We start from the raw sequence: 26217 nt of genomic DNA on the forward strand, positions 1-26217 counted from the left end.
GGGTTTGAGACTACCCTCCTGAGAATAATGGCATATCAATTCACAACATCCTTTTCACAGGTCCTCCTGCTGCCCTAAGACTGGGATGTCTGCCTATAATACACCCAGGATGTATTACATAGTGGACCCGGTACATATAGAAGCGTATGTGCGTATACAGGTGTCCACAGAAGCATTTCCTGATGTTTTTAAAGGAGACGACGGGTCCCTGGGCTAACTTCTTTGGCACAGGCAGAAGGTATATTGCATATGTAGGCACCATGTTGGTGCCTCATTCATACCAGCTACAGCACAAGAGTATATAATACTCTCCAGGTTAGCAAAATAGGCTGTGATGTAAGTGCAAAACACCCATGGAACATGGTTCTGGGGTACAAATAGGTTAAATCCATCCCCTGCCCTGCAACCACTGAAGCAGTCATAGAAACAGGTCTTGAGCATTGTAGTCCTTCTGTACGGGGAACAGAACTTAAAAAATAAAAAGCCTAGAACTGAAGACATTTTGTGAGAGGTGACGTACAGGCATGCACACATGGACTTCACTGATGAAAAGACATCCTTTGCAATGCTACACAGTGGCAATAACTTCTAGGTTTCCAGGCATCTGCCACCAATACAGCAGTACTGAAGAGCTAAAACTCAAGCATAAACCAGATCTCTAAATCATAAATGGTCAGACAAGGAACAGAAGAGGGAACAGACATGTGGAAAGAATGAGGCTGCCTGAAATCATACGTCTCTGATCAATAGTAGAGCCAAAAATATAAATCTCACCCAAATCCTGTCTACAAGAAAAGTTACAGGCCGCAGTGGGAACAAAAGGGGGAAATAGGCAAGAGGAATACATAACCCATGCAGGCTTGTAGTCTTAGCTGGGCAGGTACCACTGATGGGCACACGTAAGGATCTTCTCAGCCCTCCATAACATACCCTTTACAGGTCCTATGTACTCGACAGATACAAATATCTTGATATGAAACGAGGATACAGCACTATAAACAAAATCGAAGCTGCAGTACACTTCCCAACTGTTTGAGCTAGGCCAGTGAGAAGTGGCTTTCTCCCTCACCACAACCCACTGCGCTCAGCACTCAGGAGGCAGAAATGGGAATCCCACAGAGGAATGAGCACAGAATGATCATCACTGCAGTAGCAGCTACCGGTGTCAGACATCACCCCTGGGAGTCCTGCTCTGAGGACATTATACCGTGTGCACATAGTGGACACAAAGCCTTGGAGGGGGAACAGAGGTACAGAGACTAAGTGTTTCACTCAATGCCAGAAGACCCAAGTTTCTGCCATATGCGGAGACTTCACGTGCATGCATCCTCCCACCAAATACACTGGAATTTTTTACATGCCTAAGGTGAAATTGCTTACAAGAGCAGGGTCCTAAAGCACTTGTAAGACCCATCCCTCACTTTGGCATTTGCCGGAGTAGCAGTATCAAAGTAACAGACACTGCATCAGCAACAGCCCCAAAATAATGGCCATGCTATTTCTCTGCCACAGCCTTACATTATTTCCTAGTTATGGTGAAATTAAGCCCCCAAAATGGAAATTCCTAGAACTAGAGTGAATAAAATATTTCATTTATTTCTGCTTGCAGTACTCTGATGAAAGCTCTGCAGCTGAGACTCTGAAATAGCACACAACTTGTAATCTGGCACAGGGTGATCAGCTAAGAACTACTGTGCAGCATAAGGACGTTTTCACCATACCGAAGGAGGTTTCTCTCAGGACAGATACAGGATTTAGCAAAGGGACAGCACAGGTTGATCCATGCGTGTGCCTGCTTGTTTGCATGCAGGCAGACACAAGACATGGTTGATTAAATGCCTTTGGCTGTTGTTCTGAAATACTTCAGCCTCATTCAGCACACCTCAGCAAACGGTTATATCTTCTAATCCCAAAGCAAAATCAATTTGCAGCAGGAATGAAATTAGAGGAATTAGAGGTCACTGCACAAAGTTCATCTAATCCTTGGAAACACAGAGCAGCTCTGGGAGGGAGACAGGTATTAAAGCTCTTGCCAGAGGTTCCCAGGTGCCTCTCAGGAGAGATGGAATGAAGAAAGATGCGATACTGCATGAAGTGGGGGTTGTTCGCCTAGGAACCGAACAACTGCACTGGGCGAGGAAATGCTGAACGCAGCCACCGTAGCAGCTGGGCATAGCCCGTGGTACTGACTGTTAGACAAACAATAATGTATTCCTGTAAGCGCACAAGTGATGCGTCCCTAATAAATACTTGATTGCAATATTTAATCACGCAAGCGAGATGTTTTTAATCTAGCACCCACCTACTAAAACACTGAGCTGCAGAGAAAGAGCAAAAACTATTTTTTCTCTGGAAAACAATTCCCATTAGAGGGATAATCCCAAGGACATTACTTGCAAACTCAGGCACCTTTCCTAGGAGCAGAGCTCCAAATAGCATTCTCACTAGCAAGTTTTCACTGTTTACTACTGCATCAAGCACAGTGACAGGCATTCCTGTAAAACCTGATCACTATCATACACACCAAACCTTTTCCACCTTCAGCCTCTCCTTAAGCCTAAGGATCTTTTCTGACTTGACAGCAACTCCGTGATTACTGCAGGTTATCCAGAGCCTGCAGAGAATAATCTTTTCAACGTCACCACCTCGATGCTTAGCAGAGAGAAACACTGAATATTTAGCCATTTACCTTGCTTTCTTTAGTAGAGAACTCAGAGGAGTTGGAGATTTTCATAGATTTTGACCGATGGGACTGCCGCCAGAGAGATTCTTCTCGGGAGTATTTCACTGAACCTGTGGCTCTCACCCGGACTTTGCTGGTGCTCTGAACACTGTTAACTCCAATCATTTCCAAAAAGTGACGGTATGGGATGGGGGAGAAGAAAGCTAATGGTACTTCCCAATCCCCTTCAGAGGAATTGGAAAAGGTCAAGTCTGGAGAGCCCAGGCTCAAGCAATCAGTGTTTGCTTAAAACGCACTAGGCTGTTTCCTCCAGCATCTTCAGGCACACTGTTTGGAGCCAGCCTGATTGTTCCAGGCATTGCTCACGTCACTGGATAGGAAAAAAAAAAGAGGAAAAGAAAAAGAAGAGGACGACAGAAACTCCACCCCTGCTCCACTCCCCTCTCTAGCTTAGACGCCCCCTTCATACACACACCGACGGTGAGAGGCAGAGAGGAGGAGAGAAAGATGCTGGAACAAATGCCAGCAGATCAAGCAAGAGATTTATTTTCAGTTCACACGGCCACACTTCCCTGCCTGCAGTGGCCTGCCACTCTCATTACTGTCTGCAGTAACAAAGGGCACTGTAAAGAGAGTCTTCAATCACCTGCCAGCTACGGGCTCCTGGGTGTTAGAAATACTGACGGATTCCCAAAGCACTGGAGAAACAAGTGAAAGCCCACAACATCACAACAAAGTTCTGGGAAGCACTCAAGCCCCACAGAGGTGCCCTCTCAGAGATGCCCGCTGTCCATCCTCAGAGAATTTCAGCAACTCCGAGCGCTCGCAGTGTTTTGCCAGAGCCCTCAGGGTGCCCTCCTGGGGTAAGGGAGCGGACCACCACTCTCGCACCCTCAGAGGGGCCGGAGGAAAAGGGATGGCTTTCACAAGGTGACCAGGGCAGGGCTGCGAGCAAGCAGCTGGTGGCCCAGTTCCCCCTTTGGCATTACGGGCAGCCACGGCCACGCCACTCTGCAAGAAAATCACATCCTCCGGCAGCCAGCCTCGCTGAGGTGCTGCACCCTGCTCCTCCCCAGCAGGAACCCCACACCTCCCCGTGGCCGCAGGGCGGCTGCCAGGGCTTTGAGCCCACACATGCCGGAGGCTGGGCTCGAAGCCCTCCGCGGGTCAGGCGCGCTGCCGGTGCCTGGAGCTGCTCTCCCCCGCGCAGGGGGCGAGGGGCGGCCCGCACCAATCGCAGCCGGCGCTGTCACCAGGGGTGGGTGCACTATGTGAGGGAAAAGAGAGATGTTTACCTCAGTGTTGCAAAATCACCATCATTTCTGGTTCCTGGAGACCCAGAGCGCAGCAGACTGTGCATCGCCATGGCAACATGCTACGATGAGAGAGATCTACTATGCTCAGCACGGGGTCATGGCAGCTGACAGCACACGCTGGGACAGGTGGAGCAGCTCGTGCCAGCGCCAAGGCAGGAGGACACAATGCGGACGTGGCCCCTGAGCTCAGCAGAGGGAAGCAGGTTGCCCAAGGGAGCACGAGGAGCCGGGGGATTGAACGGCTCAGGGACCTCGGCCTGCCCTGTGCCGCCAGCCCACCGGGCAAGGCAAGGCCAGCAGTAGGGTCACAAGCCATGGGGACCCCATAGCCCCGTGTCCCACTCCTATGTGGCACTTAACAACATATGCCCAGGCCCCTCAGACGAAGGGAAGCCCCTTGAGACTCCCCACCCCTGACAGCCGGCTAGAGGGGCTCCAGCCCCATCCCACACCCGAGTCACATTTGGTGTCAGCAGAGCCACGTCGAGGCAGAGCCAGAGCTTGTTTAGCCTCTGTCATGTGTGCTGCAGCACCCAGGAGTAAACAAGAAGCAGATGAACCGAGTGGGCGTTTTCCCTAGATACACCTGCCAAGCCTCTTGCAATCTGGGATTTACAGCCTCAGGGGACAAGTGACTAGACAGCCACGTTATGCTCCAAGGTGCATTTCTGCTTGTAGAAAACACCGCTCCCCCCCCAGCACCCCTCAGCAGCCACTCTTTGCTTGCATTACCTCCAGGGATACTGCAGACACCAATCCTGCCCACAGACCATGATCATTGCAGGCAATGCTGAAGGACAACACTCAGTGAAGAGGGGAATGAAAACCCTGCTGACTGGGGTTCTGATTCTGCACAGATCCTGCCTCTGTCCAGCTTGACTACTGACTTCTTCCCACCTGGCAAAGAAGCAAAATGCATTCCTACTTCCATGACAGTCTTACAAGCTCACCCCCACCTCACACATTGGGATCAAATTGCAGGTGTGCTCCAGCCTCTGTACACAAACCTGACATTGTCAGGGGATACCTGAAGGAACAGAAGACCATTCTGCTCTGGCAACAATCAACTGCATGCTCAAAGCTATTTGCACCATTTCCCAGAAACCATTACTTGACCCAACTGAAATTATCCACTGCTAGTGGAAAAGCGTTTCAAAGAAAATATCATCTCAGTGGAAATTTTCATTGCAAGCAGCTCCAGATGAGCTAAGCAGCAGGTCCCGATAGGTGCTACGTAAATGGCCACAAATCACTCCCTAACCTACCAACCCCCTGCCTAGGCAGATTATTCTTGCTCTCAGATTTATAAGGCCACCTCCCCAAGCACCCTCAACACATCCAAAATAATTATATTCCTTAAATACCACACACAGACCTAGGCCGCCGCGCATTATGCAGAGCAACTTCATTATTAAACACAAGCTATACCGAATCACAGCAACATTTCTCTTCCCTTACCCACAACACAGTACCATCAACACTGCCCAAGTGTCGCAGCTCACCATCTATCATCCTCCAAGCCAAGGTTAGCAGATCCTCAGGCAGGATGGGAACCTTAATTCACAAGGGATCAGGTCTGGTTCAGCTGTAACCAAGCAGCAGTCCAAAACATCACGGGTGACAGGTCACATCTGGTTCAATTTTATTTCCCCCCCAACCAGAGGATGAAAAACACCTGTCAGCTCACGCTCTCCAATAGAGAAAACACCCTGGGATCATGCTTTATGAAGCCTTAAATGTCTTCAGTCCAGGGATTCGTCTATTTCTCCATTGTCCCTAATTTTCATCTATGAGTTATAATACAGTCTTGTAGTTCTGACTGAGCAAGTAGATCTGTGTACACAGTGACTGCTCTTTCTCTTCAGAAAGACCACTTTTGAACATTAGAGAGGTTCTACCATTTTAGAAATTAACATGCATAAAGGATTGATTTGTGTCTGTAACTGAGCAACAGAATTTCTGAGGGAGAAGGGAAGTGGGTTGTTGACAGAGAAGGGGACAGAAGGAATTTCTTTAACAAGGGGCTGATATGACTATGCAATACCGGAAAAAAAAATCAAAGCCATCTGCACCCAGGGGAATCTCCAGTTGTGGCAAGAAGCCACAATCTTCCTCTTGATCAGAGGCCAGCAAAGAGGTAGTAGGAAAGGAGCAAGAAGTAGGAAAGGAGCAAGATGGAGATATTCAGCTGGCATTTAGTTGGAACAGTTCAGTGACACCACTAGGGTGACCTAAAGGATGGTGACCCTATTTATGGACACTTCCTACCAGCACCTCCAAGAGCAAACCATAAATCAGCAGGAGAATTTGAAACTTTAGGCCAAAGAAGATGAAGGGAGGGGGGAGCAGAGTCTCTACTATTCTTTCCATCTCACCCTTGAAAAGCTATCCAAAAGCTTTTCACCTGTCACAGGCACAGTGGCAGGCTACATGACCCATACAGGTACCAGGCAGCCGTTCCAACTTACTATGCAATAAGCTCCTTTCCATCTTTTCCTCCCACCAGGTTTCACTGACTCAGTCAGGGCCAAATGTACTCGGTCCTCGCTTTGTCCTCCTAATGTTATTCAGCAAATAACAACAAAGGAAGAAAACCTGAGGAATTCAAAATGAAATTCAATACTGGCTTTTAGCTACCAAACCCAAGGACCAAGTTATTGTGTCTGAAGAACTTCAGTGTCCTCAGACAAAGCCACAAGAATCCATTAGTATCATTTAAGCCTGATCCCAGTGACAACAATACCACCAACAAAAGCTAACAAAATACATACACACATCAATTACCTAAAATGTAGTCTCAAGAGCCAGTAATAACATATTTGTGCAGCACAGGAAAGCAGCAGTATTTAATACCACTATTAAATACTGTTGTTTGTTAAATAAACAGCATTAAATCTTTCATAAGATTGCTTTCCTTCTTCCTTCATCCCTGTTTTTTTCTTCTCCCCAAAACAGACGTGCAGTTAATTCTGCTGGATAAAATACTAATACATGATGGCTACAAAACTACAGCTCAACAACTAATCAACAGTGACATCATTGAACTGACATTACTGTGATATTAAGATAACGATTTCTGAGGTCTGCTAACCAGGGGGAGCTGAAAACCAAGATTAAATCTTAGTGTCTCCCAACAGCCATCCCTGTAAATAGCAAAAATAGTAGAGCAATCACTTCGTTTCTAAATACATAAGCAATCATGTCAACAAGGAACCCTAACAGGGTAACAGCAAGTTTTGTGTATGGTGGGAGAATGACAGATATTGACAGGAAATTTCAAAATTAATCACCAAATTATCCACCTGGTTTTTCCCAAGAGATGCTCTTGTTTTCCACTGACCACAGTAAATCATTATAATGACATTTATGGAGATGCTGGGTTTTACCCCAATCTCAGTGAATTTACCAGCAAAAAACCACTCACTGATGTCCTCAAGAAAGAATCTTTTGCTTTCTTACAACTTATGTAGTAGTGCATACACCTTTGCTATAGATTCTGAAGGAATCCCTGGAGATTACTCTGATTTCTTTTACAATATGGAAAGTAATCCTTACAATGGAAAGCAGTCAAACTACTACAGCCTAGAAAGCTATCCCATTTCAACTAAACTATTCAAACTGCAAGAGCACGTGCTTTTAGACCACCTCAACCACAAAGCAAAGCACATCAACTCACAGTACGAGGAAAATACAAGCCTTGTTCCCAAGAGGGTAACCCAAGAGGGTAAAGTTTTACTCTACATGAGAAGCAGGCTAAAAGCACATCTGTGATCAGCTGACTTGTGGTCACAGACACTAGTCTTTACAACTGACTTTTTACATCAGTAAGTCACTAAAAAGCAAGCTGAGTGACAAAACCACGTCGGCTGGTGGAAGACCAAATCAATCCTGCTATCTCTGTATCTCTCCAGGATCCCTGCTGTATCTTGAGCCAAAAGAAATCAGTCCCAAGATGAAGTGCCCTGCTGAGAATGATGGAGGACTACAAGTTTAGTGAAAACAAGCTTCTGGATAAAAACAGTGGTGCAAAGGAACCACACCTCCTTTATCCTGATCAGCATTACAAGTGAAGAGATGCAGTTACCTAACTTGATTTTCCTTATAGCGTATCCCAAAACAGCTCAGTGTCACAGACTGGGGCCCACTGCATTTCCTGGCTAAGCAGTATAGTCTCCAAATGGAAAAAAAAAAAAGTCTCCTCTTGCATTCTCCTTTTGGGAGCTATTGTCTATTGTAAATTGGGCTGGCAAAAATAAATGGAGCCATAAAACAAGCATCAACTATCAGAGACCACCAAGTTCCTTAAGTTGAAGCTAACAGATGTAGCTACATAAAAGAGCAACATCCCAAGCAAATCTATAAAACCATGAAAAAACACTACCGTCCTAAGTAGATGTGACAGAAACCTGCAGTGAGGCAAATCAAACATGGTTGCAAAGCCAACAGACTCTCTCTGTCAGCTGCAAACAAACCATGTTTGTTCTCTGTACCTGCAGCAAGCATGCTTACAGCCAACAACATTTAAATAAACCCTCCACCACCCAGCACTCCCCCAGACATTGCATAAAAAGAAAAGCAACCACCCCTTAATGCTTCCCTCTGATTCAGACAGCAAACACAACAATAGCAAAAAATAAAAAATAAAAAAAATTGAGGCCACTCTGAGAGCCACAAAAGTTTGACGTGGGTGTTGCCAGCACTGCAAGCCTTGCACTGGAAGGAGCAGGCCAAGGGGGTTAAATAGGCACGGCCTCTGGTATCCCTGTCCTCCACAAATGCATGCGGCTACGGAGGGGTGTCTGGCTGCCTTGCCCCAGCCGCAGGAGAAATCCAACGTAGTCCTCATGACGCCTGCCAAACACCATCTGTCAGCAGGCCAGGAAAGAGTCATCTTGGATTTGCCCTGTATTTTTACCAGGATCTTATGAATACTTTGTCACACAAGGAAGCATGACCTCAGAAGGAAACTAAGTGCTCCATTTAACATCAAAAAAATAAATATATATATACACACACATCAAAATTCAAGCAGCAACACAGTGCTCTTGCTTGGAAAGAAACAGTGTAACTGGGTCAGAGAGAGAGTAATCCAATGTCATTTGAAAAGTGAGATGACTAACAGGAGGCAGGAGTACCAGAGATTTATATGGCAATAATTCCAAAACTGGTGGAAGTAATGTTTTCTCCCCTTCTTTTTCTTCCTTTTTTTTTTTTTAAATATGGTATAAATTATATTCCTACTCCTCCTTCTCTCAAGTTGCAGTACAGAACTAAAATTTCAAGCAGATCAGTGGGTGGAAGATCAAAGAATGTTTTTCAGAATTTGTTTTCTACCTACATGGAGGTGGGAGTAATATGTCATAGGGACCAAAACGTATGTGTGACATTGTATTAGAGATTTCCCAGCTCGAAAAGAGCCTAAAACTCCTTCTTTAAGGTGGCAGAGAGCAGCACTGCTGAAGACTAGCATTCTGTATCCTTCACACTGACAGCACGAGAAATGGGAAGCTCTACACAGAGACATTCATCCTCAGGAGCTGCTGAGCATTTTGGCTAAACCAGAGAATAACTGACAGCCTTGGCCATCTGACAGGATGGAGAAGCTGAACATCATATGATTCACTTGCCTGATCAACTTGGACAAGACACTACTGAGACTTTGCCTCCACAGATGAAAATTAACCCCCCAAATGCTCATTAGGAGCCTGGTATTTAGCCACAAAATTGCAGCTAGTACTAATGGAAATTCTTAGCCGACTCTGCTTGGGTTTCACTTCTTGCTGACACAAAAGCCTGATGGGCTAGGTTAGATCTTTTGAATAACTATCTGAAAGCACAGAAATAAAAGGTTGGAGAAGGAAAAATAATTCAGAGAAATGCAGGCAATGAAAGCAGAAACATGCCCATCCTGAAATGCCTGCTTCCTAGCAAGATACGCAATCCCTTGCACCTCCCCTAGACCACGGAGAGGAATTATTATTCCCAGATCACCATCACACAATCTTGCATTTAAGCTCTTTCAAGAGTTCCACTTTCCCTGTTCAGACACAAAGTTAGTGGAGAGCATTAGACTTTTGCTGTTATATTGCTTTCCTAGACATAATACTTAGGCTTGTTTGACTTCAGAGGGTGCGCAGATTTCAGATTTTTCTCGTTATATGAATTGAGCCAAACTCCTGGAATACAAAAAGAAAATAAATGCGTATGTCACCCAGGCAGAGAGGTGTCAGGACCTCTGTTACTAGCGGATCCCAAAGCGATGCACGCATCACCATAACCTGGCTTAATTCACAGTTCTGCATGGGCATGCTTTAGCTGGTTATTATCCCTACAGAGGATAAGCAACAACATCCAGTATCATAAGCCAAAGAAAACGAAGGTGATCGCAGAAGAAAGGTCCTTGCTGAGGATGGAGGAGACCGAAGGCAATCCGGGTGTTCCCTTCAGTTACTGTTACTGTGGCTCTTTGGTGACTGAAAGGAAAGTATGTTTTCACAAACAACTGTTAAAGACATGGATTAATGGTTTTATCCCGCATTCCCTGACTTTTAGACTGCTGGATTAGACTCAGTTGTTTCCTAGCAGCTGAAAGAGGCCTTCAGCAGCAGATCTTTCATTTCAAACAGATAAGAAATGGCTGCCCCAGAAACATTATCCCAGCAGAAACATTTTAAAAAGGAAAAACTTCATTCTGGAGGCGAACCAAGGAGGTAGGTCCTGATTCCTGCCAAGCAGAATTCTGACTCTCCTAGCAGAGCACAGACATTTTGTCCCCTCCGTCCCCCTGCTTTGCCCACAGCTGCACAGTGCTCCAGCAATAAACGCTATCCTTCTGGGCCCCTTCTGGCACGCTGTTACAAACTCCCTTCTTTGTGAATTCATCAGGCTCGCTTTTCCATTCAGCAATAGCAGGAAGGTGGAAATTCCGTGCTGAAGAGCCTCAGACACAAAAGGAAGAAGTGCAGAGACTACAGATTAGAGCAATTACAGTGTACACAGCAGTCTGGTAAGTGTGACTACTTCTGGGTAAATAAGAGGGGAGAAAAAAAGTTAGCTACCTGATATTCAACCCCCTTCTCTCCACTAGACACCTGAAATGATGGGAACAGATCAAGAATGATACTAGCAATTCTCTTTTAATGGAGTGGTTGCTTTAGAGGGCTTTTTTTTTGAGGGGGGGTGGGGGGGAGATGGGGAGCAGGGAAGAAGGCAAAATAGGAGACAAATACAGTAGCAAAAAAAAAAACAAACAACAATCATTGATTAAAGTGCAAGGAACTGACAGCAAAATGAGATAAACTCCACCTTGCAGCTTCTATAGGAAATTGCATATCCCAGGAGTCTTGATCAAGAATTCAAATAATTTAGGAAATTAAGGGGGACTGTTTCTTCAGAAGAGTTCAGCAGCAGCAAATCCCACTTAATTTGGTCACTTCATTACAGTGCTTCTCCAGGAGATACAGCAGATCTTTCACGCAGGAATGGAGTCTTATCTCCACAGCAGCCCCTCCTGGGACAGCTCTAGCCAAGTCACTGCAGAGCATCCCAGCTCCCTCAGGTTGGTGAGGATGCCTGACACCACTCTGGGTAAGAGCCACCACCTTCCACCAGTAGGCATGTGGCTGGGCAAAGCCCATGTCCAGTGCTCATGCTGGGAGGCTACGCAGCCACCAGTCAGCCAGCAGCTGTTAGGAGGTGGTGCAGAGGCACAGAAATGAAGCTCATTGTGGCTTCTTCCAGCACAACCCTTGCACCCATGCACTTGTGCCACAACACGCATGATTCTCCATCCTTATTTAAGGTACCTTAGACGCTGCAGAAGCCAAGCACATTTAGACATATGCAGGACAACATGGGCAGGTGGAATCTTAGCACATGGCCTAACAACAGAGTACCCTTCCTACCATGGGTAGCATTGCACAATCTGTGTACTGCCTAACATACGTGGGGATCCATCTCTTCAGAGGTGACTCCTGGCACACTCTGTGGGATTGGGCTGACATCTTCCCTCCTTGTGTAAAAAAGGCCTTGTCACTGTCTCCTTGTGGGAACTGAATCTCATACACCTTGCCACAAGGTGACAAGAGAACGACACAGTGGCCACCATTTTACCATCCCAGCATTTAGGAGAACCACACTGCCTGCATGAAAAGAAGCAAGAGAGCACGGACAAAATAAGATTCTTTTAAAGCCAATCTCGTGAAGCCCAACATTGAAGACGACAGTGGCTACGTAACAGACTATCATCAGTGGAGATGGTACGGCTACACCAGATTAAAGCTCACAAGCCTTGGCACTCCTTCCAAGGCTTCAACTCATCAGAGTGAAGGGATCTTTGCAACAGACCAAAGCTGAAAGGAAAACATTGCTAGTAATTCAGGATTCACCTTGCACAGCTTGATACAATAGAAAACTATTTGTACACAGCTTGATACAATAGAAAACTATTTGTATGCTTGGAGTGTGACAGTTCAGAGTCAAAGGGCAGGAGTTCCACAAAGTTTTCTTGCCTTTGAAAAACTTCACTCTCAATAACCTTAATCTGTCTGGATTTAACAGGCCTGAATCACCTTATGCACCAGTCAGCCCCACAGAGATACTACTGATTTACACTGAAGAGAATCACAGCTTGGGATGCTGGTTCTCATTTACAAGGAGTTGTTCCAGTCTGGAGGCATATGGGAACCCCAGAGTAAGTACAAACTACCATTCTCAGGCCTGTATGCACTGACAGTACATAATGGAAATCAAGCCACTGTCTCCACTTCTGGTCTTTACTAGCAGCTGATGGCAGATTAATGGGATGCGTGACAGACAGTCAAACCAGAGCTAAGATGGAATAAAAGGGAAGGTGCATATATCTGTCTGCCTGGCAAAGGACTGCATATATGAATACTGCAAGCAGATCCCATGGGGAGAACCATGCTGTTAATCAGCTTGGCATATTTGCCGTTGTGGGTCCCAACTTTAAAAGCAACCTCAGATCTAACAGGAGGAGGGAGGAAGACAGAAAAAAAAAAGATAAACCATTGTATAGATGAATGTACAAAGTGAAACTCTTTTCACTATTAAAGAACAGACAAAAAGACACAGAGCAAGTGATGTTGTATTAGCATTTCTCATTTCCCTTCTAGCCAGAATAAAATCCCTGTTCCCTAAGCACTATCAATGACACACAGAATCAAGGCCTGAACTACAAGGCCTTATGGTGTTTACCAAAGTGCCCTTATTGCTGGGGAAAAAAGATAATAATACAACAAAGGTCTGGTTCCTTCATGGGAGTGGGAGGGGGGGGGAAGCAATCAGATCTCACATCCAAAGTTTTCAGAGGCTGGTTACACAGAATAGGCAACTGTCTCTCCTCACACGTTCATGTCTGCCCACTGAAAGTCTATTTTCCTACCCAAACAAAATAAACACTTGGGGCTGCACTCCGCGCTCAGTGGAACTAAGGGTAATAGGAGTGACTGAAGACATTTGATTTCTGCTTGTGTGTTTACTGTTTTGTACATCTCAAGCATGATTTGCACCTCTGACTCTGTACTGAGCCCATGGCAAGTGTTACAGAGAGCTTCCCAAATCCTGCGTGAAGCGCTTGTTTAAGATTTCTCCCCTTTTCTTTCAGCTCCAACACTGCTCAGGTTTGCACTGGGGCTTGGCTATGCACAGTTTCATTCGGTGATGCAATGCCCACCTCAGTGCTACAATGGGAACACAGAAAGACCGAAGAGGCAGAAAAGCATAACTCCTTCCCAACCACGTCTGCGCCACTCACCAGTGGGTGCTGAGCATCTCGCTCCCGCAGGGACACACTGCCACCCTGTGGAAATGGTCCTTCCTCTCCCAAACAACTTCGGAAGGGCTGTGGGGAGTCAGCCTGCAGCCTCACATTAGCTCTCCTGCTAATGCACCAGTGAGCCAAACGCACTTCAGCACTGCGCTGAAGCAGGGCTCTGTGAATTTAATTTATTGACAGTAATGCAAATTTAATTTCTGCTAAATCTTGGTAATCACATATCTAGTGTCAGGCTGGCTGCTGCGGACACAGTAATGTAGCTATTGAAACGCACATTTACTGCCACTCACTCGACTTCCCTCCACTGATAAATTAAAACAATGAGTAGCAGAACATCTGCAAATCTTCAGACAAGCCATATGAAAGACCAGTGTTGGTTGCCACCTCCGTCCCCAGAGCATTAGGGCAGCATGCAGAAAGGGGCAGAATGCCTCAAACGAAGCAGGACACTGGCACCAGGTTTCTTCCATCCCACTGCTTCCAAAACATCCAGAGCCCCAGTCCCTTGCTTTCAGTGGGCTGGCGAAGAGCCAGACAGTCTTAGCATTAGACTGAAGGTCAGCAATAAACACCAAGATTCAGCCCCGACTGCGTACTTCTGTCGGCATGAAAATAAACAGCAGGTGAGCACCAGTGGAAATCTCTCCTCGGTACACTCAGAAGGTTATTTAAACACAGCCTGGAGACCTATTTATTCAATAAGGGCTGCAATTAGCCTGCAAATTAATCTCAACACCTCTCTCTATGGCAGACTGAGAAATGAACTTCCTTGGAAAAAAAAAAAAGTGATACTGCTGATAGACGAGCACTCTCACTCTGTACCCACGTTTTAAAAATAAATACATTAAATCTAAAATCAAGGGGTTTGAGTTTACATTCCTAACTAATAAACTGAGGTAGGAGGGACCAACAAAAAGCTCCTGAAAAAGCTGGAGAAACTGAAGAAACTGCCAATAGTAGAAAACAAAGTCTGCCACTTGTAATTGTGCAGGTGCACCTGCATTTCACAATAGGCCTGAAAAAAAAACCAACAACACAGAACAGGAGGAACTCTTTTGATTTACTTCAGTAGGCTTTGGGTCAGATCTCAAATGCAGCAACCTCTCATTTCTATTTCCATTACCAAAAAAATTACGAAGTCTAGTATATGCGCTCCTCTCCTCATTCAAACAGACTGCTGTTTCATGCCAACAATCACACAAAAGAGAAATGAAACAGTCTCATTATTATTGACAATGAAACAAGATTTGTCCTGCTCAGCCTCTTTCACAGTTCTTCAGATTTAACTCCTGCCATAAACTTAATGAACAAAACCTGAAGCAAAGCAGTCTGTACCAGACAGCACACTGTAATCTGAAATTACATCTGCTCTAATGTGAAAACCCCAAAGCACCTTTGATGAAAAAACACACGCCCTCCAGATATGCAGTTCAGGATTAGTCCTCACGTATTCAATAGTCAGAACCAACAGGCTGCCTTCTCTCTGATTTAATCAGGAGACAGAAACCTGGGACTGCCTGACCACCCGACCTTACAGAACGTATGGCTCTGGAGATGGTTCCACTGAAGTTCAGTCCTGCCAGTTCATGATGCATATGGTCTCAGTCACATTCAAGCGAAGGCAGAGGGCAAACAACAGAACGAACACTGTACGTATTGTATATGCTCTGGGAGGAGAAATGTGCCCACAGCCTGTCCTGCTTTACAATTAAGGTTCAGAAAATGCAAGCAAGGCTTGAACCATCTCTCACTGAAACTGAAATACATGTTCTGCAGTTCATTTTCTTACCTTCAACAGCCCTTTTGGGAAGTCTTTACCATTGTTCATCCCCTGGAGGTTAGCAATGAACTCTTGGCAGGTCATCTTTTTCCCAATGTTCTGGAAAGGATGACAGAGAAACAAAGCATCACATTCATGCTGCTTTTGAAAATTACATAAATAAGCAATGTTACAGATGAATTCCATCTCCCTGCTTTCATTCAAGCCCAAGGCAAGCAATACTAAGAAGATACTCCCAAGATCACTCACAGGCAAGCATCCCTGCGTGAACGCAGTTGGAAAAGGCAAAGTGTACTTGGACCCCACATACTCATCTGAAAAAAAAAAAAGCTGAATAATGGAGGATAACGAAGAGGGTGGTGCTGCAGCTCACTGGTATGTGCATGGTGCCTTCCACCCCCTTGTCTCCAAAGGCTCTACCAGCCTCTGAGAGAAAAATCTTTACTTGATCCTCCTGTGGGGCAGAGGGAAACAACCAACGGAGACCCTTTCCAGACCTTTTTGTTATTCCTTCCAATCCTTCCCTCCAGCAGCAACTGCCTTGCAAGAGCAGGATGCTCAGGAGCCACCATCTTCTGATTCACAGATTCTGATTCTGCCTCCACATTTCCAGAGGATTCTTCTTCCTCTCTTCCTGTGTAATTCACTGTCTCAAAGTTGCCCAGCAGAGCCACAGTCAGAAAGAGGATAGCTATATTCATGTAGGACCCAAAGCATTCCATATTTTGAGGTTTGATGCTGCCTTTAAATTGTTCTCAGATCCCAGTGAAGGCTCAGAGAAGGTGTCTGTGTTAGGTCCCCCTGGTGCCCTGGGTGTTAGAAACCCCAAGCCTCACATGCAGGAAGCCTTGTGGCACGTGGGCAGCAATGGTGACACTGAACTGGTGAAAAAAGGAGCCCAGAGAGAACTGAGGAAAGGGAAGCAGCCTGGAAGTAGCCATAAAACATGACAAAAGCAAAGGGAAAACAGGGCTTTCTGATGACCACAGTTATCTTTAGGGATGCCAGACAGGAAAAGGTCTGGTAAGACTATCCCATGGTGAGGGTACGCCGTGGCTGCAGGATGACACTGGGCTGTAAACTCCTCTGTTGGGTCAGAGCTAGCCACGGTGAGCAGGCTTACCGCACTGTGAACCTCCACCTGCAGCACGGTGTCCCGACAAGCCGCACAGCACTTGCTCCCTCAGACTAATGAGGGCGTGTTGCAAGGTACCCGCTTTGTTTCTGCGTGCAAAATGGACTGCTTACTCTCCTCCTGGGGAAGCAGCCTTTTAGCTTTAAGCCCTCCTCCCTGCCTTGCCAGTAAAATGTGAAGTATTCGCAACCGACAGTGGAAGAGCTTTGTGTACAGACAGAAGTGAAGTCCCAAGAAAGGGAGAGTCAACAATATTGGTTATTCAACATTACAGCTACATGATGGCTTGGGCTGCACTTCTCCTACTCCCGTTCTGTAACAAAAGACCAGGGAAAGACAGAAAACCACCAAACCCTAACCATCAGCCTCATCTAGCCACAAAGGAAGATGCCACAGCCCTTGGCCACACAGGCCAGCAAAAAACAGACAGACAGGAACACTCCCCCACAAGAAAGGAGATGGAGGGGCACACAGTACACCGCTTCCCACATCAGGAAGGCTCCTAACAACACAGTCAGGCTGCAGCCCTGGCTCCTCTGGTTGCTAAGCTTGTGGAACAGCAGTTGCAAGTGCAGTCTGAGGGCACGCTGGAGCTGTTCTCATAGACTTGCAAATGCTTTCCTTCTTCCCCGTGACAGACTTCAGCCTGCTTCTGTTTCTTTCCTCGACACAGCAGTTTGCAGTTTCCACGTGTTGACCAAACCCAACAGCAGCGTGGCTCATTTCACTTACTGAGATAATTAGCATTGCAGAGGAATGGCTGTTTTGCTCCAGGACCAAAGCTAACATCACCACACAGGTTGCAGAAGATGCGCCTTTCAGTCTAGAGATACCTTGAACAGAGTTACCTCTCTAGCATGGCATCACAGTCCAAGAAATAACCTGGCTGCAGAGAAGTAAGCATGCATCTTCAAGACACAGCTAGCAAAAATGATTTAGTTACAAAGAAAATGAAATGCGGCAGGGCAGGGGCAAATAAAGGGATAAGTACGAGTTTGTCTGCAAGAGTTAAGGGAAAGCATGGACTGAAGGCACAGCAGTTGCCCTACAGCCCTACATGCACGTGAGCTTACCGTGAAATAAAAGCATCCGCACTTATCATTAGCTTGTCAGCAACAAACAGAGCTCAGTGTAGACAAGCCCTATGACTCATTTGTTTCCTGCTCTAGCAGAATCATGCTAAAGGATGGGTTGGAGCATTGTGTCTTTGTTAGGAAACAGGCAATTAGTACGTTTGTGCAAGGGGCTGCATTCCACGTCAGAAATGCCCAACTTACCACCTATGTGGAAAAAGGCAAAGCAGTAAGAAGAAAACCGAAATTACAGGAAATCCCAGAGAGAAGTGACACACGTGCAGGAGCCTGGCAAACATTACAGCTCCACACACGTAGCAACACATGAGTAATGGCTGCCTGCAGGATAATCCTCCAAAGTTACACAGCGCACCAGTCATTCTAACTTCAGCTGCAAATCAACAGCAGTAGCGAAGGGCCAGAGCCATATCCTTTACTCCAGTACCTAAAATCATTTGGTCTCCCTCCCCAGACAGCGAGGTTAGGCAGGCTGGAGAGCAGGTGTGCTCACGGCTCTGCAGAGAACAGGATACCTGCACAAGCGCCTGCCCGCCACACACAGCCTCACGTGTGCTCAAGAGGAGCAGGCTGAGGGCACACCAGGGCACACTCCCCTACCCCCGCTCACCCTCCTGTACAACTGACACACTCCTCAGTCGGGGAAGGCCCAGCCCACAGAGAAAAAAAAAAGTCTTCACAACTCCCTTCCCCCTCCTGCTCCTACAATTTTCAGACAAAGATCTTCAATTAACGTGAGGTGGGCGTCAAAACCCCTGGGAAAGCAGGCAGAAGCCTTGGCTTCATTACCTGCAACCACTGCAGAGCTGTGCACCCGCAGGGGCTGAGCAACCCCTGGAGACAGAGCCATGGTGCTGCAGCTGGGGCTCTTGGTGCTGTGCCTGCCCCCAGGGGTAAGCCTCCATCCCTTGCTGCCTGGCCCACCATCCTTGCTGTGCATGGACAGAGAAAGCCCCAGAAATACCGTGCATGGCAGCCTATTGCACCGCAGGTGCTCAAATACATGTCCTAGGGCTGCTGGCACCCTGCTGCACCAATGTGACTAAGAGGACTCGAACTGGAAAATTATTTCCCCCAGGCAGCCACAGGAGAGAGGCACGTACTGGGGGAATGCAGGGCTCCTGCTCAGGACACCCACGCCCCTCCTCTGCTCTCTGTCCTCTGGGCGCACCCATCGTTACCTGGCTGAGCAGAACTCTGGTCCCACCAGATCTTCTCCCTGCAATGGGAAACCTGCAAGTACCACCTTCCCCTTGTGACTTTCCCAGTTTCTCCTCACCTCTCTTCTTTCCTCTGCCTTCCTGAATGTTTCTATGTAATGGAAAGGAGAAGCCAATCCCAACTACAGTTCCCTGGCCAGGGTCACCTGCTATCACTAGGGAAAGGATGAGAAGCCCACCAGAAGGAAAGGGGCCTGAGGACAAGGAGCATCTTCGCACATAATGGCAAAACCATGCGCAACGCCAGGCCTAAACACGCCTGTTCCTGGGCACACTGGACAGCCCTGCCCAGGACAACAGCAATTCCTGGAGTGTGACCTCCTCACGGTCTCCTGCCTGCACAGGAAATGTTCGTGGTGCTCCAGGATCAGGCCATCAGCAGGGGGACTCTGTCACCAGACGACCACCCCCTCTAAGCACAGTGTTGGCAAGAACAATCTACACAAAGCTGTAAAAACTCACGTGTCCATGCAGGTCAGTGTTCAGCAGCATCATGGCACATGTGAGACAGTGAACTCCATCTGCAGAAAGACATAAAACAAGTCACATGCAAACCCAAGTCTGTACCTTTAAGAGCAGCTGAAATGAAGCCTTGTAGCCTAATCGAGTCTGTTCTCTTAATGAGAATCTGTTTATCAAGAAATACACATAATTAAGTAAATGAACAGTGAGGTCATTCCACAGCTGCCAAGACAGAACAGCCTTTCTTTCATCTTTTAATGACTGTCAAAACTATCTTGCAGCACACATGGATGATGCAAACTAGACAGGAAACCATGCTGCCACCCTTTGCCTGCTAATACCAGTACAGCTTGAATCAGCTCCCACTTTTTTATTTGTTTTAGGACAGAAAGGGAAGAATAAAATACACACACTCTCGCACACAGTGCACATACAACACGATAGTATGCTGGTTTTGTCCCCCTCTGGCCCCCTCCTCATTCGGGGCTCAATTAGACTAAATTTTGAAGAATTTCCCTCAGCTCTTTAGACAGCCTATGCTTCATGTTGGCTAGTGAACAATTCATCGATGCCTAAACAGTCCTGCAGCAGACGCCCTCAACATGGAGCCAGAAGAAAATGGCTGCATTGCTTACTCCATCCCTAAAGTCACTGTGGTAGACCTGGGAAAGTCAGTGCAGACCAGTATTTGCAAAAATGGCTATCACTTTAATACTGTTTATTTTCCAGGCACCCCTTTTAAAGCCCTAAGTGTAGCAGCTGAGCACAATCCAAACACAGGTGACGATGCCCATGGTGCTATTTATCACCTTGGAAAATTCAGTTTCTAAATGCCTTCATCCAGTTTTCAAACTTAAGAAGTGCGCTAAGAAAAATATTTTCTCCATTCTCCTGTTTGTAAACACCTGATGATGTCTCCCCTTCTCTAACAGAGGTGTCATAAAGATACAGAATCATTTATAAGACATGGACACACTGCAGTGAGATGCAAGTAAAAACCTTTGTAGCCGGGTCAGGATTACAACCATGCACTGATCCCCATGTGCTGTAAAAGAGGAGAAATGGGGGACGGGGATACATGTATCTTAAAAGTCAGCATGACTATAACAGGCTTAAATCTGTGAAAAATAAAGCCATTACAAAAAGACATGCTACAAGGTAAATACCATGTTTTCTTACAATGTTTGTACGTGGCCTGGCACCCAAGCAACGTGGCAGAACTCCAGCAGAGCATGGAATAAAAGAAGCACTATTACAATCAGTAACAGCATCAAGTCTGAAGCAGCTTGAATCTGGGACAGTGGTGCTCTAGTTCAGGTCTATACATTTCTCTAGAGCAACCTGCCCTCTCAATCCCAAATCCCAAATACAATCGGAGAACTAAAAAGGGAAATGGGAAAGACAGAAAAGCAAATGCAATCCTAGATTTCCACCAAAAGGAACAAACACCACATTTCTGCAGCGCACCACATGACTACCAACAGTGGGAATCCAGCATCAAAATTATGCAAAATCCTAAGCAAAGGCTACCGGACTCACTTTAATTCAAATGCTTACTCATGCTCTTAAGTGGAAATGTCCCTACTGCAAGCTGGAGTTGAAGTAAGGCAGCCAGATCAACATGGAAATCATTGTTTTAATCTAAAAATGACACACACCCATTCTACTTGGCTGCCTGTGGCGTCTTAAAACAAGAAAGGCGTCAGGAAGAGGACAGAGATGGTGTGGGAGCAGACAACATCGTATTGCTACCTATTCCCTTCCCTGACAGGTCAGCCAGTAAAGCTGAACAGACACAGAGAGGGCAAACGCTACCTCACTCTAACAGGTTAATTACAAAGCAAGGGGCAGAAGTGTGGCGGTTCCTCCAAATGCAGCAGCTCCTCCTTACTTACTCTACAGACCAAAGGCACGCCTTAGCCCGTGCATATTTTCTTTCTTCTCCGCCTCCCTTTCTCAGCTTTCCCAGCGTGTGATCAGCCGGCACTAGAATCACAGGGTCACATTCCTCTGCTGGCACGGATGACTGGATGCAGCAGCTATGCCAGGGGACAGTTCGTCCTCTTCCTGAATGCCAACTTTCTTGGGTTTGATCTGTGCGCTTGTTTGTTTCCCCCCATCAATTTCCAAAATGACTGAAAACATTGGCAAGGAGGCAGTACTCTCTGACTGATGTTAAGTCAGTCAAGATGAAACCATGCCAGGGTCTGGATACAGCACCCAAAATTCACCCCCACAACTGGCAAGAACTGGCATGTGTGTTGCCAGTGCATGCGGGGAGACAAGCACTGAACTGAGTATGAGAAGTGAACAGTGTCTCTTCCACATGAGATAGCGACCATTCCCAGCCCTACATATGCAGCTAGAGCACAGGTACCCACACACACTGGAAATCAGCGAGACCAAAAACCACAACTGAGGACATTTAAATCTGGAGATGCTAAAACCAAGGATTTACACAAAGGAGGACTAAAGACCATGCCTGTGTGGGGATAAACACAATTTTTCACTGTCATAACACAAATATGTGTCGACAATGCAAAGGGTTTCCATGCTTGTGACAGGCAATCTCTGAAGTGTGGCACAGCAATTACAGCACGCCACCTTATGTGCCACCATACATACAAGGTGAGGATGAAGGAATAGGGAGACCAAGGACCTTATTATCAGAAGCAAAGTTACCTTGAGAAGAAATGGTGTTTGGGTTACACTGATAATATCTGCTGGAAAAGTGGACTAAAACTCTCTCTCGTTCCTGAGTTTCTCCAATAAGTGAAAAGGCTTTAAAGAAACTCCTAAAAGAAGTGCAGAAAAAAGAGAAATTAAAATCATAAATCCCTTTTTCCTCTCACACGGTGTGTGTGGAGGGAGCATATACAGCTGTACAGCACAGCACAAATCTTAACAGGAAATACATAAGCACACACCAGACATTTGGTTCCAAGAAGCCTGTCTAGGAAAATGAACCATTATCCCATGGGCAGTTAACCCAAATATTACAGTAAATTAACCAGATGGAGTTAAATTACCACTGGTCTCAACCACAGAATATATGAGCTAATAAGCAGTTTTTCTGTTTGAAATAGCTATTCTTAATTTTCAGTATTTTTCATTTCTTCAGGGAAGGAGCTGGAACAGGTGCTGTCTATGCACAGCATACATTCAAGGTGTTCTCTTCCAACTGTGCACATGCAAGCATACTCGCTGGACGCAGCAAGCGAGCCTGTGCAAAGAGCAGGGACATGCCTTCAACTGCCTCTTAACCACCCCACTATCCTTCCTGCTAGAAAAACTAGCCTTGCAGCCAACTCTCATGAAGAGCTTCTCTACTTCCTGAAATCCCCATATCCTGGAGCCAAGAGATGACCTCAACGGTATCAGCCTACACTCATTTGTCAAGATGCTTCTAAGAAAAGCTTGAAAACACAGACCTTCTGGGTCCCAAAGCAAGAAGGCATAGAAAATGAGTGCCTAATAGACAAATTTTAAATATCCCATGAGACTGAAACAAACACCAGATCTGAGAGGCGTGGAATATGCTGCTGGAACATTCAAGTCTATCTAGCCTGGAAGAATAACTATTAAATCTTTTTCTTTGATGTAAGGTCAGAGACAGACTGTACTTGCAGGGATCTCACACCCATACAGAGTGTGATCTGCCTGGTAATAACTTCATTTCACATGTACCGTATTGCAAATAACCAAACTCACAAGTAGATACAACCGAGTCTTTGCAGGGTTTCTCTTCCCATCTCATTTCATGCCCTAGTGGGAAATTCTGACAGCCAGCCCTCCCTCCTCTTCCAGCTCAGGCTCCCTCCAGCAGCAGCCCCTGCTCCTGCTGGTCACCACAGACCTGCAGCCTCTCCTTGTCGTCAGCACACTGACCCACCTGCAAGTGCCCCTGGAGAGGGAGCCAGACGAACAATGTTTGGTAAATAAACAAGAGAGATGCATGAGTGAAGCACGCCCACGCACAGAGCCAGGGCATGGGAGCAGAGCGGGGCAATGAATGCCTGTCCTCGTGCCCTGACTCTCCACGGACTGCATTACACCCTGCACAACAGCCTCACGCCGTCTGGGGGTAACACAGGTCTGGGCTGCTGCCACAGGCTGTGGTATGCCGAGGCAACAACTACAGCTCGCCAGCAAGCCAGCAGCAGCGGTGCAGATACCTCTCAGCGCTGCAGATGGGGAGCAACGCACCCCGTCGCCACTGAGGTTCAAGACGATGCCTTGTCCTCAGCCTGTGCTGCCGGCAGCCTCTGCAGTTTGGCTGGCAAGCGGGTGCTCACCAAGTCTCTGCAAGTCCCTTGTGTGTCTAAGCCCCGCACCAACCAGAGCATATTTTAGAGAAGGTCACGACTATTAATATTAACAGGAGATCTACAGGGAGAAGAAGCCTCCTAGAAATGTGAGGCGAAGTAATTAGGTGTTGGATTTCACAATTTAAAAGATGGGTATATTTAGAATCGTGCTTCAGGGCTCCTAGCACCCGGAACGAGGAGACAGCATCCCCCACCCTGCGCTGGGCTGGTGCTCTGGCGCTGGAGCATCCAGCATCCCAGCACTCCTTTAACCCTTCAGCAGGTGTCTCCCTGTTGCCTTTGGCAGGCAGGGCTCATTGTCCTTCCTTGTGGACAGGGGCAGGGCTCTGCCACGGTTTCCTGCAGCTGACCCCTTGGAAATGCATTTGCAAAGGGACTGACAAGAGCCCACAGCCGTCCTCGTTTCATATCATCAGGAAAAATAATAACCCTTTACAGTAACCTGAGCCAGGCGATTTAAACTCACATTAAATCCCTCTCCCTTTCTGTCAGCATTTATTGGTCCAGCAACTGTGCCAACAGGCCACTGCTACACAAATTTAGTATTTTGCCTCCTAAAAAAATACTGAAAACAAACATCATTAAGACCTAATTCCATTGTAAAAAGGAACAAAAATTGAAGGGATGGGTTTTCAAACACCCACGCTGGCAGCTACCAAACTCTCAAAGGCGTTTTCCATGTGGAAGTTTTTGCTGTTCTGCACATTTTTAGGTGCCTCAGAGGGACGCAGCGAGGGGAGCTGCCAAGCCACGTGAAATCCTGGCCCCTGCCTTGCACAGTGCAGCCAGGCAGAGAAAGCTTCAGAAGGCATCAGCCAAAAAGACGGTGAGTGCTGTGCGGCTCAACCGTGAGCAACACCTTCGCTCTTCAGCTGCACCTGGCAGACTGCAAGCTCCCCCCTGTTTACTGACTTGTCGTTTTTCTCCCCCTCCCCTGTGTCAAGGATCACATCTGAGCAAGTCCACCCGAAGATCTCTCCCTCCAGGAAATGCCACCACTCCAACAGAGCTAAGTACAGCAGCACGCCAAGCTAAACAGAAGAGAAATGCTCCATCCCAGAACACGTCACTTCCCTCTCTTCACGATCTTAAGCTCCCGCTACTTCAATCAGGCCAACACAGCAAACAGCCCTGCTACTAAAACAAGAGCATCGGGTTTCCAAAGAGGCATGTACCTGAGCGAGTAGTCCAGCGTCATGCCTGTGAAATCAAAAAACTTAAGGTATTCTTCGGCCACAAGCTTGCTGAATTCGTTGCTTTAAAGAAAGAAGAAAAAAAAAAAGAAAGAAAAGTTAGTCATTCCAGATTGAACTCTCCTGAACCAGTAGTATGAACAACACAGCACAAGTCCCCACATCAGCACGTACTTTTTGCCCAAATGCTTTGCCACGTCGGAGCGCTTGAATCTGTCCAGATGGTAGAGGCGTTTAGCCAGGCGCCTGGCTGCGTCCAAATTGCTGCTGCTGCCATTGCTGAGATCATAGCCAAGGGCTCCAGTGGCATCTTTCTCCTTTAGCTCATTGCTCCCCATGGCAGCACTGGAGTCTAGCACCACATTCTGCAGTCCAGCGTTGCTACGAGATGTAAGGAACGTGGAAAGAAGAAATAAGAATGACAACATCACAGCTTCGAGAAGGATTTAATTCCTCTTAGAATAGAGGGCAATTAATGGTAGAGGCAACATTACGTGATATAGCAAATTCCACTTAATTGAAGGAGCTGTGTATAACAGGAACATTTATTTAACAGTCATCAGAGAATAAGAGAATTAAACAGAGACCCAAATATGGGTTTTCCAGCCCAGAAACACACTGTGCTCTGCACTCACCTTTTGAACAAGCTGTGTCCAAAACCCGTGCTCACTGCACAGACAGCTGTTTGCTACAGTCAACCTACAACCGCACCCGACAATAACAACTTCTCATTTAATTTTTGTTCTAGTATTTTTTAACCCAATCATTTGCCAGTAGCATGTACCCAATGTGTTTGACAATAGCTTGAAAGGGTCCCCTGTAGATGCAAGCCGTAAGTCACTTTCCGCAGGGAAACGCAGCCAGCAAGCCAGGGCGATCGGTAGCTCCACGCTGGCTCAGCAGAAGTCCCTTCCTCATTCTTCCCCAGTTGTCCTGGAAACAATGCTACTCCCCAAATCTAAAATAGCCTCCGCAGAATTCAGTAGCATCCATGCTGCCCACATGCAGCGGGCATCCCACCGCGTGGCACCACCAGGAAAAGCAGGACTCGGGGCAAGGAACCTGATCTGGGAGAAACGGAGAGAGGCACAAACCACTGGGCCAGCCTGAAGAACCACTTGCCTTCCTCCAGCTCCCTCGTGGCAGCTATGATTTCCCTCACCGGCTGCTCGAAGTCAGGATGTTCGGCATCACAGTCCCAGGGCACTTTATA

General features: G+C 46.7%; 1 protein-coding gene and 1 long non-coding RNA gene across 11 annotated transcripts in view; one reads left to right on the forward strand and one right to left on the reverse strand.

The window, feature by feature from the left end:
- The window catches only part of PSD3 (pleckstrin and Sec7 domain containing 3), a 110762-nt gene that overhangs the window by 43096 nt on the left and 41449 nt on the right, over nucleotides 1–26217 (reverse strand). For 9 of the 10 annotated variants that reach the window (XR_010827833.1, XM_013188265.3, XM_066988480.1 and 6 more), the window contains 5 exons: nucleotides 25179–25385; nucleotides 24987–25067; nucleotides 22166–22278; nucleotides 19484–19542; nucleotides 15585–15674 (listed from right to left, as the gene is read on the reverse strand). Coding sequence is in view for 9 of the 10 variants with exons in the window: in XM_013188265.3 (XP_013043719.1) it covers nucleotides 15585–15674; nucleotides 19484–19542; nucleotides 22166–22278; nucleotides 24987–25067; nucleotides 25179–25385 (550 nt within the window). In the remaining variant the exon portion in view is untranslated. Of the gene's footprint in view, nucleotides 1–2689; nucleotides 3066–15584; nucleotides 15675–19483; nucleotides 19543–22165; nucleotides 22279–24986; nucleotides 25068–25178; nucleotides 25386–26217 lie in introns of those variants that run through there. The other variant, XM_066988483.1, reaches the window with a different exon arrangement.
- Nucleotides 10374–13756, forward strand: LOC125180569 (uncharacterized). Its single transcript, XR_007159236.2, has 3 exons — nucleotides 10374–11005; nucleotides 12559–12691; nucleotides 13625–13756. It is a non-coding gene; the product is annotated as an uncharacterized lncRNA (long non-coding RNA).

Source organism: Anser cygnoides, chromosome Z (assembly GCF_040182565.1).
Source record: "Anser cygnoides isolate HZ-2024a breed goose chromosome Z, Taihu_goose_T2T_genome, whole genome shotgun sequence".
NCBI lineage: Eukaryota > Metazoa > Chordata > Aves > Anseriformes > Anatidae > Anser > Anser cygnoides.